The following is a 13,119-nucleotide window of genomic DNA, read 5'->3' as shown; positions in this document are numbered from 1 at the left end:
CTCATTAGCATATTAGGCCACACCCCTGACAGCACAGCTCATTAGCACATTAGGCCACACCCCCATGTTACCAGAAGTGTGGTTATCCAGCCACACCCACCTTTTGCTTGTTATTCTGTTTACCTTGTTTGTTGTCAAAACCCAGGGCTTTTTTGTAGCAGGGGAGAGAAATGGGCAGGGCTCTTTTTTGTAGAAAAAGTCCAGCAGGAGCTCATTAGCATAATAGGCCACACCCAACAACAGGAACTCATTAGCGTATTGGGCCACACCTCTGACAGCACAGCTCATTGCACATTAGGCCACACCCCCATGTTACCAGGAGTGTGGTTATCCAGCTACACCCACCTTTTGCTTCTTATTCTGTTTACCTTGTTTGTTGTCCAAACCAAGGGCTTTTTTGTAGCAGGAACTCCTTTGCATGTTAGGCCACACACCCCTAATGTAGCCAATCCGAATGAGTTTCTGCTGTTGGGCGTGGCCTATTATGCTAATGAGTTCCTCCTGGGCGTGGCCAACTCGGGAGCCAGCCGGAACTCCGTTCCTGTGCGTTCCTGCCCAAAAATAGCTCTGGATACCTCTGTTGTGATATTTGTATTGCTTCTTCTCTCCCTGGTCCCAGAAGTACATGGTAGAGTTGGTGTCAGTTTTCTCGGCTTGTTGCAATCAGCCAGTGGTGCTAGTTCCAGTGTTTGAACTAGTGTAGGTTTAGTGGTGTTAATGTCAGCCTAGGAACGAGGAGACCAAGTGCAAATTTCCAATGGGCTGTGAAGTTCACCATATGACCTTGTCCTGGTCACTCTCTCTTGGCCTAATCCACCTGGCAGGGTTGTTTTGAGGCTATAACAGGGGAGGGCAGAGCCACGTACCTCACCCTGAGCTCCTTGGAGGATGTGTGGGATAAAAATATACTGAATAAATAGGTGGCCTACTTGCATGAAAGCCAGTTTGGTGTAGTGGTTAAGTGCGCGGACTCTAATCTGGGAGAACCGGGTTTGATTCCCCACTCCTCCACTTGCACCTGGCTGGATGACCTTGGGCAAACCATAGCTCTGATAAGAGCTGTTATTGAAAAAGAGCAGTTTCTGTCAGAGTTCTCTCAGCCCCGCCTACCTCACAGGGTGTCTGTTGTGGAGAGGGGAAGGGAAAGAAGTATGTAAGCCGCTTGCAGACACCTTTGGGGAGTGAAGGTCGGGGTATAAATCCAATCTCTTCTTCTCTTCATGTAAGGCACATGGTGCACATTCCTGGGGGAACATCAGAAGAGCCCCTGCTGGACCAGAGCAGCGGCCCATCTAGTCCAGCCTTCTGTCTCACACAGGGGCCAACCAGTTCCACTGGATGTCCAGCAACAGGGCATGGATGCTGAGGCCTTCATAAGAACCTCAGAAGAGCCGTGCTGGATCAGACCAGTAGTCTGTCTAGTTCAGCATCCTGTCTCACACAGGGGCCAACCAGTTCCTCCGGAGGGCCAACATCAGGACAGAGAGGCCGAGGCCTTCATGAGAACCTCAGAAGAGCCCTGCTGGTTCAGACCAATGAGGGTCCATCTAGTCCAGCATCCTGTCTCACACGGTGGCCAACCAGTTCCTCTGCAGGAACAGGACACAGCGGCTATCTTGCTTCCTGGCAGTGGTAATCTGAGTTCGACTGCCTCTGAATACGGAGGTTCCTGCATCAGTCACCGTGGCTAGTAGCCGCCGATAGACTGTCTAATCCCCTTTTAAAGCTGCCCCCTCCCTGCTGATGTTTCTGGCCGCAGGTAGTTTTTTCCTTGGGGGGGGGCTTGGCTAAGCAGCTGTTTCTGCCCACGGATCCCCCTTGCTAACGACAACAAACCATTGATTGACTGGGGCTGACCAGACGGCCGCCGCTGTTAGGTGATTTCTAAAGCAATCCCAGCAAATTGTCTCGTTCTCTTTCATTTCAAGACACGGCATGAACTTTTCCGAGTGAAGAATCTGATGCTGTGGCGGGTGCCTCGTGTCCAGCCCTCCCTCCCTCCCTCTGTCCATTGCAGTCTAGTGGGGGGGGGGCTATGGGTATGCGTGCAGAACACAGGAGAAGTTGGAGCTTGGCCAGATTTTGCCGGGCTGCAAATTTGGAGGAACAGACCCTAAATAGAGGGAATCCTCTCGCCCGTTTAGGCTTGCTCGTCTCTGACTCATCCCCCCATCTGCTGAAGACAATAACCTGCTAAAACCAGATTCCCCTTCCCCTCCCCCCTTGCTTCCTTTTCTCCAGGCAATTGGCCCAGAGCCTCGGCCAGGCTGGGGAAGTCGAGCCAGAGACGGAAGGCATCCTGACGGAATACGGTGTGGATTTCTCGGACTTCTCCCCGGAGGTCTTGCAGTGCCTGCCCCAGAGCCTGCCTTGGGTTATCCCGCTGGAAGAGCTCGCCAAAAGACGAGACTTAAGGTAATTACCCGCCTCGTCATCTGCAGATCCGTTCACTGTTTGCAGGTGTCGTTGCCTCGGGGAAGCCATTTTTAACGACAGCGCCACGCAGAATTCGTTTGCCGTGGAGGGAGTCGGCTGTCTTCTTCACCACTGTTAGGCCCGGGGCAAACAGCTTGTGCGCTCTTTGAGTTTCATCTTCCAAGGGCTTGCGAGGACACAGCGTGGTTTTGAGACGGCGGCTCGAACTCCGGAACTGCCGCACTCCTCGTTGTCCGTAAACGTGTAAATTAATCCAGCCATTAGGACGTCAGCCCGCGAGACGGTTCAGGTTGTACCTTTTTATTGGATCGAGTCATGAGGGTAGTCGTGAGGGTAGCTCTCCTCACCGGGCACGCGGGAATAAAGCTGTCAACTTTTTTCCAGGACGGGCTTTATGGGGCGTGTTACGGTGCGTGTCTGGCTGCCGCTCTGGAAACTCAGAAGTCTTTCAACCTGCTTTTTCAGTGGCTTGTATACGTCTGGCCGTGGCAGCTGTTGGAGGCTTCTGTTCGCCTCGTTCCTACGAGGACTCCATTGTTGGGTCAGGCCAATGGTCCATCTTCGTGGCCCATAAATCCAGACTTTAACTTACGTTAGTCGCTCAGTAGGTTTTCCGCAACCCTTTCATCCCCCTCCCCCAAGTCTGCTGGCCTGCACCGAGGCCTCATGGGAGAGACAGGGGCGATCACTTCCTATCTAGTGCACCCCCCCTTTAAGGATCTCTGAGCGGGGAACGTGATTCTTCCCCATATTTCCTTTGGCCACCCACTCTCTTACCTCACAGGGTTGTTGTGAGGATAAAATGGAGATGAGGAGAATGATGTGAGCTGGTTTGGGTCCTAGTTGGGGAGAAAGGCGGGGTTTAACTTACATAAATAAATTTTAAAAGGCCCAAAATATGAATATATAAGAACATAAGAGCAGCCATGTTGGATCAATCAGGCCAATGGCCCATCCAGTCCAACATTTTGTCACATAGTGGCCCAAACCCATGGGCCATCAGGAGATCCACCAGCGGGGCCAGAACTCCAGAGGCCCTCCCACTGTGGCCCCCCAAGCAACAAGAATACAGAGCATCACTGCCCCAGACATAAGAACATAAGAGCAGCCATGTTGGATCAATCAGGCCAATGGCCCATCCAGTCCAACATTTTGTCACATAGTGGCCCAAACCCATGGGCCATCAGGAGATCCACCAGCGGGTCCAGAACTCCAGAACCCTGTTGCCCCCCCCCCCAAGCACCAGGAATACAGAGCATCACTGCCCCAGACAGAGTCTCCCATCTATACCTTGTGGCTAATAGCCACTGATGGACCTCTGCTCCAGGTGTTTACCCATTTCCCCTCTTGAAGCTGTCTATGCTTGTAGCCGCCACCATTTCCTGCAGCAGTGACTTCCACGTGTTATCCGTGCCCGTTTTACTTCTGGGCTTTGCGGGTTCAGACTACCGTTGAAAGACTGTGTGACTCCGAGTGCTCCTCCATGCAGAAGGGAAGTTCCCCTCACACAAAAAGCCAAAATGTCAGGGCGAACGGGTTGGGCCGTGTAGGAACATTTGATCGTGGCCGTATCCACTGTCCCAAACACGAATCTGAAATGGTACGTGTCAGACACAGATCTGGCACTTGAGTGAGAACTAGATAAATCCTAGGGTAGAGTTGCCAGATGTCCTCTTTTTTATTTATTTATTTATTTATTTATAGATTTGTAACCCGCCCTCCCAGTGGCTCAGGGCGGCTAACATGCGGCAAAGCCGAGTTGAATAGATAAAAATACAATAAAATAGACAACATTTAAAACCACAATAAAACCCATACAATAATCAAGGTGCTCTGATCTTCCTATGTAAGTCATCCAAGATGGGAAACAATAAACCCAGTTCGGCGGCCAGCTGTCTCATAAGAACATAAGAACATAAGAACATAAGAGATGCCAATGTTGGATCAGGCCAAAGGCCCATCCAGTCCAACACTCTGTATCCCACAGTGGCCAGAAATACCAGTGCCATCAGGAGGTCCACCAGTGGGGCCAGGACATTAGAAGCCCTCCCACTGTTGACCCCCCCCCCCAAGCACCAAGATGACAGAGCATCACTTGCCCCAGAGTCCCTATCTATACCTTGTGGCTAATAGCCACTGATGGACCTCTGCTCCATATGCTTATCTAATTCCCTTTTGAAGCCGTCCATGCTTGTAGCTGCCACCACTTCCTGTGGCAGTGAGTTCCGTGTGTTAATCACTCTTTGGGTGAAGAAGTACTTCCTTTTATCCGTTCTAACCCGACCGCTCAGCAATTTCATGGAGTGCCCACGGGTTCTTGTATTGTGAGAAAGGGAGAAAAGTACCTCTTTCTCTACCTGCTCTTTCCCATGCATAATCTTATAAACCTCAATCATGTCACCCCTCAGTCGTCGTTTCTCCAAGCTAAAGAGCCCTAAGCGCCTTAACCTTTCCTCATAGGAAAGGTCTCAATAGCGTGGTCTCCCACAATGCTGTTCTATACGCTTCTGCCAGGCGATGCTTGCACCCCCTGATAGGGGCAGACGATGGAGCACTACCACGATGGTGGGATAGTGGCGGCGGCGGCTCCTACTCAAAAGCCTGGCGGAAGAGCTCCACCTTACAGGCCCTGTTTAAAAGGAGATTTGTCATCATGATCACTTGTTTGAAGTCGTCAGTCGGGAAATATGTCCTCTTTTTTGCTTTTCAAAATATGGTAACCCTGGGGTCTTTGAGTCGGAGGAGACCAATTTCCTTGCTTTAGGTAAGCTCCGAGCAGTATGCTTGACTCATACATCTCCAAATCTCTAAGTGGTTTTTAATGGAGAACCCTCTTCTGAGGTTCTTATGAAGGCCTCAGCATCCATGCCCTGTTGCTGGACATCCAGTGGAACTGGTTGGCCCCTGTGTGAGACAGAAGGCTGGACTAGATGGACTGCTGCTCTGATCCAGCAGGGGCTCTTCTGATGTTCCCCCAGGAATGTGCACCATCTGCCTCACATGAAGAGAAGAAGAGAAGAAGAGATTGGATTTATACCTCACCCTTCACTACCCGAAGGCGTCTCTGAGCGGCTTACAATCTCCTTTCCCTTCCGCCTCCCCACAACAGACACCCTGTGAGGTAGAGGTGGGGCTGAGAGGACTCTTTCGAGGTCTGCTCATGAGAGAACAGCTCTGAGACAACTTGCGACTGACCCAAGGTCACACCAGCAGCTGCATGTGGAGGAGTGGGGAATCAAACTCGGTTCTCCCTGATTAGAGTCTGCGCTCCTACCCACGACACCAAACTGGCTAAGGAAGGAGGTGCTGACCTGGGTGGCTCAGGCTAGCCTGATCTCATCAGATCTTGGAAGCCAAGGATCATAGTCCTTGGTTAGTATTTTTATGTATTTATTTACGTTATCTATTGCCTGCCTTTCTCACTGGGGACTCAAGGCGGATTACACAGAGCGAGTCCATACAATCAACAAGATGAGACATTCAAACGAGAAGAGGATTTGGGTTTGTAGAACCAACTAGAAATCTAAAAAAACCAGAACGGAAGCAAAGCATGAGTGTTAACACGACACATTAAGTGATGCAAAATTTACAGGGTAGGATCCAGCTCACGTCAAACGATAAACAGCAGTAGAGACCACAGTCCCCAGAGTAATTTATCCAAGTAGCGAAGGCCCTTTGTACAGCACTGCCTGATTTCCTGTGTAGACAACTGTCACTGCTCAGGTGGGGTGTCAACTGACGCTGCCACCACTCTGGATTTAGGTTCCCTTGAGAAGGCCCAGAGCACCTTCCCAAGACCTTCAGACCTCCCTTTTGGCCGAATAATAGGCGTGAGGACCAGGCAGAGTGAACAATGAAAATAGTTTATTGTATAGGAGGTCAAACAAACAAGGTGCCGAAATATAACAGTAAGTGGGTGAAAAGAAAAGAAATCAAATGCCCTAATGTGTCTAAATATATACTGTCCCTAGCTCACTACCTTAGACTACTCACCCTTCCCTGAGGATGAGGGTCTCTTCCCTGCATCAGCCTTCCTTCTGGCTCTGCCCTCTTGGAAGAAAGAACAGCTTTCCCTGTTGCACCAGTTCTCTTATTCCCCAGCCCTCTTCTTCCCTATTGGTCAAAATCAGCACCAAAACTTCCCAAGGCCTTCTGGGATTTGTAGGCCCAGCCTCCTCCCACTGCTAGCCCGGCTCCCTGGGCCTAGTAGGCCTCTGGTGGCACAGCCCAGATCATGACAACAACCCTGTTGAATATCAGTTTTGCATAGTTAGCGGAAAGCCTTCCTGACCTCCTTGGGCAAGCCGTTCCACAAGGTGGGGGCCACCACGGAGAAGTCACATGTACGCCTGCTGTGGCGGGGAGGGAGGGATACAAATCCAATAAATAAATAAATAATACAGGCGTTGTTGATTTTGGCCATTTTGCAGGTAACCAGTTTGGTGTAGTGGTTAAGTGCGCGGACTCTGTTCTGGGAGAAGCGGGTTTGATTCCCCGCTCCTCCACTCGCAGCTGCTGGATGACCTTGGGCAAGCCCTAACGCCGTCACAGCTGTCCTTGAGAGTTCTCGAAGGAGCCCTCTCGGCCCCACCTGCTTCACAGGGGAGGGGACGGGAAAGGAGTTTGTAAGCCGGAGACTCCGAGTGAAGGGTGGGGTATAAATCCATCCTCCTCCTCCTCCTCCTCCTCAAGGCCCCGCCCAAATGAGGAGAACTCCTAGATGGGGGACCACCAAGGAAATCCAGGGACACTGCACCGAGGGGCAGGCCATGGCAAACCACCTCTCTTCATCTCTTACCTTGAAAACCCTAAAGGATCTCCTTGCGTCGGGTCTGACTTGGCGGCCCTTGGCACCCACAGGGCACACGGAAGGAGACCCTGCTGCCTTCCCGATGAACTCTTTCCAGTTCAGAGCTCCTCTTCTCAATAGGAAGCACTACCTCATGTGCTCCTTGTAGAAATAACTCTGCTGGAGGCCATTGGGCCCTGCCGCCCCCTTTCTTTTCGGAGATCCTGACTCCTGGAAACCCTTGAAAGGGCATAAAAGCCAAGAATACGCACATTCCTCTTTCTCCCCCTCCTTTTGCGGTCAGATTGATGAGAGCCAGTATTTTACAACTAAACGGAGCAGGGAAGCATCGGTGTGAAAAGTGCAATGTTTGTCTGCAGTGCCGAAAAGCACAGAGGGGACTGAAGTTGCGGCCCGCTATTTGCCCGGACCTGCCGGGGACAAAGCCACTTCCTCCTCCTCCACCTCCCTGCTTTCAGTCCGTTCACCTGCCAATTTTATTTCTTCCTTTGCTTTTTCCCCTCCCTGAGAATGTCAGTTTTATGGCACGGAGTTCAAGAGAAAAAAACCCGAGAGGGTCAAAAGGAAACGGTGAAATGCAAATTTCCATGGAGGAGTGAAGGGGTGACGCCGGGAGAAGGAAACGTCGGGAGAACCGACGAAAACCCCAAAGCTCCTTTCTGCAGCCCGTTCCAAATGTTTCCAATTTCATTCATATCTTTTTTTGTTTTCTCTCCCTGCTAAACTGGGGCAAGTAACCTAGCCAGGAAAGTCCTTCTCTAGTGGGAAAGCAAACCCTTAAATCCTGGAGAGAGAAAAAAGGGGTCATTCTATGCTGAGAAGACTTGCCTTTTCCATGTCTCCCCATTGTTTGGCTCGCTGCGGGAAAACAAAGGACAGCCTTAACGTCATTTTTCTTGAAAAGGACAAAGCCCTCGTTTGAAAGATGGTGATACCGTCTCACGAGGGCAGGTCTGTGGAGCTCCGCAGTAGAAAGCAAGCCCACTGACCTCTGCCGGACCATTGCAAATGTGAAACTTGGCACTAAAAATTGCTAGCTCTCAATTTTCCAGTGGCGCTCTCTCTCACTCTCTCTCTCTCTCGTTTTCTCCTCTTTTTCCCGCCGTCGAGTGTCATCCTGCCAGCTTGTGATTTTTATTATTATAAACAGGATGTTGTATTCGCTTTTTGAGGAATATGAAACTGGAGGTGGGATGAGAAGCGGCAGTTTTCGCAGCTGCCAAAATAGGAAACAATCGGCTAAAAATACCGAGAACGCAGTGTGTGGGTGGGGGGGATCGCGGCGAGGATCCGCTAGATGGATCGCCGTCCAGAGAGGGGTTTCTGCCCTCCCGACGGCCCAGCCCGGCTCCACAGCCGTCTCTCAGACATGACTGATGCTCGGCGCAGAACATCCAAGGCTGCATCCGAAACAAGCCAGCAAACAAACACCGGTTGCCCAAGAGACCGGAGACCAGGAGAGACGCTCTATTAAAATTGGCATTCAACGCTTAATGAGCGTGCCGCGTCCCCGTAGGCAGACTTAATTAAATGTTGCTTTTATAGATGGAGATCTCCAAGGAGACCCGGGAGGCTCCGATGAGTTTCTCTGTTTAAACGGCTTCTAGGCAGGGGGCTTGATGGGAAGACGTCTCTCGAACCCGGTAGAACGCAGACGAAGTGAGCGCGAGCCGGTAGCCGGTCGCAGGCTTCCCTCAGCTCCTGTGTTGTCTCTCGGCCCTCGTACCCACACCCCACCCCTCTCTACATGGGGCTGCCTTTGTCGCAGATCTGGAAGCTGCAGCTAGTGCAGGATGCGGCTGCCAGGCTGGTGATGGGCCTCCCCAAGTGGGAGCACATCCGGCCTGGGTTGAAAGCGCTGCACTGGCTGCCAATAGCATACCGGGTCCGCTTCAAAGTGCTGGTACTTACCTTTAAAGCCCTACATGGCCAGGGTCCGACTTACCTGAGGGACCGCCTTTCCCCACATATACCCCCAAGAGCACTTCGGTCGGGGACCCAACACCGCCTGGTGATCCCAGGCCCCCGGGAGGTAAAGCTTGCTGCGACCAGGGCTAGATCCTTCTCAGTAGCAGCCCCTACCTGGTGGAACGAGCTCCCGGAGGAGATCAGGGCCCTGCGGGACCTTATGCAGTTCCGCAGGACCTGTAAGACGGAGCTCTTCCGCCAGGCTTTTGCATAGGGGCCACTGCTGCCACCACCACCAACGGTGGCAATATCATCGGGATTAGGAATTGCCCTTGGAAGCTCCGCCACAAATCGCGTGGCACTGACAATGTGGGATTGGCTTGAACTATCTGCCAGACAGTGTCATCCCAATGGGGAGGATTTGAAGATGCCATCAAAACCACTCAAGACCATCTTGTTTACAAAAAGCACTTTATTATTGTTACTGTTGTTATTATTCATGATATTGTTTTATCTGGTTTATGTATGTGTGCATGCCCCTTGTAAGCCGCCCTAAGCCCGCTTGCAGGGAGGGCGGGGTAAAAATGTCTAAATAAATAAATAAATAAATAAATAAAATCCCATTCCGGCAGTAAGGGGGAAATAATACCATGTTGGGAGTCAGTCGGGATTTCTGCAATGTCAAGCGTTCGGTGGCGTAAATACAGAGTGCTGTTGTCTTTGGGTGGGAATTGAAGGCTCGATAGGGGGCTTGGGCTAGCCTCTGGAACAGTTTCAGGAATGCTGCGAGCCCACCTGGCTCCCATAGGGGCCTATGAAAGTGGAAGAGCCGTGTATATGCCGAGTCTCCCACTGGTTATGTGCCCCCTCTGTGTGTGTTGTAGTCCATATGTGCATGATTATTGTGATCCACTGGATCATGGGTGGAACTCTAAGTAAGACTTAAAAGCAGGGCTCTTTTTGTAGAAAAAGCCCAGCAGGAACTCATTAGCATAATAGGCCACACCAGAAACTCATTAGCCTATTAGGACACACCCCTGCCAGCACAGCTCATTAGCACATTAGGCCGCACCCCCATGTTACCAGAAGTGTGGTCATCCAGCCACACCCACCTTTTGCTTCTTATTCTGTTGACCTTGTTTGTTGTCAAAACCCAGGACTTTTTTTGTAGCAGGAACTCCTTTGCATGTTAGGCCACACACCCCTAATGTAGCCAATCCTAATTAGTTTCTGCTGTTGGGTGTGGCCTGTTATGCTAATAAGTTCCTGCTGGGCGTGGCCAACTTGGGAGCCAAAAAAAAAAAGGAAAAGGGGGAGAGAGGAAGAGATGGCAGAAGCCTGGTAGCCCATATCCCGACATCATAAGAACATAAGAGAACATAAGAGAAGCCATGTTGGATCAAGCCAGTGGCCCACCCTGTTCAGTTCTCTGTGTCATACAGTGGGCAAAACCCAGGTGCCCTCAGGAGGTCCTCCAGTGGGGCTAGAATTCCATAAGCCCTCCCCCTCTTGCCCCCCCCCCAGCACCAAGAATACATAGCATCCCTGCCCCAGACAGAGTGTTCCACCTATAACTTGTGGCTAATAGCCACAGATGGACCTCTGCTCCATATAGTTATCCAATCCCCTCTTGAAACTGACAAGAACATAAGGGAAGCCATGTTGGATCAGGCCAGTGGCCCATCCAGTTCAATACTCTGTGTCACAGAGTGGCCAAAACCCAGGGGCCATCAGAAGGTCCCTCAGCGGGGCCAGAACTCCAGAATCCCTCCCACTCTTGCCCCCCAAGCACCAAGAATACAGAGCATCACTGCCCCAGACAGAGTGTTCCACCTATACCTTGTGTCTCATAGCCATTAACAAACCTCTGCTCCATATGTTTATTCAATCCCCTCTTGAAGCTATCTATGCTTGTAGCAGCCACCACTTCCTTTTCTTCTGGAAGCCATGCACATTCCCCTCGCCGCCCTTGGGTACCAGTGTACAGCTCTAGGCTATGGAGGCCTGTCTTCCCAGACTGGACAATGTTTTCCCAGTGCTTGGAATATGACTTGCTTTTGCTGGGAACATAAGAAGAGCCCTGCTGGATCAGACCAGTGGTCCATCTGTGGTCCAGCATCCTGTCTCACACAGTGACCAACCAGTTCCTCTGCAGGGTGAACAAGAGGGTGTAGAGGCCAAGGCCTTCATAAGAACATCAGAAGAGCCCTGCTGGATCAGACCAGTGGTCCATCTAGTTCTGCATTCTGCCTCATACAGGGGCCGGCCAGTTCCTCTGGAGGGCCAACAGCAGGGCAGAGAGGCCGAGGCCTTCATAAGAACTTCAGAAGAGCCCTGCTGGATCAGACCAGTGGTCCACCTAGTCCAGCATCGCGTCTCACACAGCGGCCAACCAGTTCCTCTGGTGGGCCAACAACAGGGCATAGAGGCCGAGGCCTTCATAAGAACTTCAGAAGAGCCCTGCTGGATCAGACCAGTGGTCCACCTAGTCCAGCATCGCGTCTCACACAGCGGCCAACCAGTTCCTCTGGTGGGCCAACAACAGGGCATAGAGGCCGAGGCCTTCATAAGAACTTCAGAAGAGCCCTGCTGGATCAGACCAGTGGTCCATCTAGTTCTGCATTCTGCCTCATACAGTGGCCATCCAGTTCCTCTGGAGGTCCAACAACCGCGCATAGAGGCTGAAGCCATCCTCTGATGCTGCCTCCTGGCTCTGGGATTCAGAGGCTTAGTGCCTCTGAATGTGGAGGCTCCCTTTAGGCCCCAGAGCTAGTAGCCACTGATGGACCTATGTTCCATGAATCTGTCTTATCGCCTTCAAAAGCCATTTAGGCCTGCGTCCTCGGGAAGGCCCAAGGGAGAGGGCCGCATGTCTTAGGACAGAAGCTGAGATGTGGCCGGAGGTTGGGGGGGATTGCTCTGAATGCTGCAGCCCTCCGCTGAAAGCTGACCCTGCTTCAGTATTACATGGCGTAGCGGGAAGACCCCCCTGAAGGCCTTATGGCTTGCTCCTGGCAGGGATCTCAACTGGGAAGACAAAGGAGATCCAGGAGATACGTTGACAGCTCCAGAGACTCGTTGTCTGGGAACTGCACAATTTTGTAAGACTACAGGCAGGAGTTTTCGGGAGAGGAGGTGGCTTTCACACACACGAAAGTGCCTTCTACTGAATCAGGCCATTGGTCCATCAAGGTCAGTTTTGTCTACTCAGACCGGCAGCAGCTCTGCAGGGTCTCTTTCACATAACCTGGAGATTGAACCTGGGAGCTTTTGCACGCCAAGTAGATGCTCTGCCACTGAGCCACAGCCCCCCTCCACTTTCCCGTACTGGCTCTGCTGGGACCGCTTCGCTTCACTTTTGTTCTGAGCCGGCGATGCTGTTCTTAGCACTGTTTGTAACTGGGTGCCCCCGGCAACGGGACAGTTCCTGCATTGCAGCACCGCCTGCCCGGCTATTTTCCGCCGTCCTCGAGGAATGGTGCTGATAGCAGTGAGGCTTAGCAGTGCTTATATGAAAGACGCGTTGGCTGACAAAATTAGAGGCGGAGGGCTAGATACGGCTGCACCCGCCAGCGGGCATGTGGGAGTTGGATGGAAACGAGCACAGCTACAGGGCACAGATGGGTCTGCTCGGCAGGTGGAAGGCGCAAATCAGATAACTGCTGAATAACTCGTTCCCTGGAGGTTTTCCACGACACAGACTCCAGGAACAGCAGAACCTGTACTCTCAGAACAGGATGTGTAGAAATGTGCAGGGAACTGATAAAGGGGTGTGTGGGGCTGAAGCCTGCCCTGGTCATTGTTGAACTGAGCTCGTGTTCCAATGCATGCGCTCCGGGCCACATCTGAACAGGCCAAACCATAGGCCTTATGGATAGGTTCAAACTGAGGAGAAGAAGAAGAAGAAGAAGAAGAAGAAGAAGAAGAAGAAGAAGAAGAAGAAGAAGAAGAGGAGGAGGAGGAGT

The 13,119-nt window shown here is 51.7% G+C and overlaps 1 protein-coding gene across 1 annotated transcript in view; it reads left to right on the top strand.

Moving 5' to 3' along the window:
- The window catches only part of DIS3L2 (DIS3 like 3'-5' exoribonuclease 2), a 364,836-nt gene that overhangs the window by 182,617 nt on the left and 169,100 nt on the right, over positions 1-13,119 (top strand). The window contains exon 10 of the mRNA XM_015414784.1: positions 2,242-2,415. Coding sequence (XP_015270270.1) covers positions 2,242-2,415 — 174 coding nt within the window. The remainder of the gene's footprint in view (positions 1-2,241; positions 2,416-13,119) is intronic.

Source organism: Gekko japonicus, unplaced genomic scaffold (assembly GCF_001447785.1).
Source record: "Gekko japonicus isolate JY-2015 unplaced genomic scaffold, Gekko_japonicus_V1.1 scaffold1662, whole genome shotgun sequence".
Lineage (NCBI taxonomy): Eukaryota > Metazoa > Chordata > Lepidosauria > Squamata > Gekkonidae > Gekko > Gekko japonicus.
This window is presented reverse-complemented; position numbering and strand designations above follow the sequence as displayed.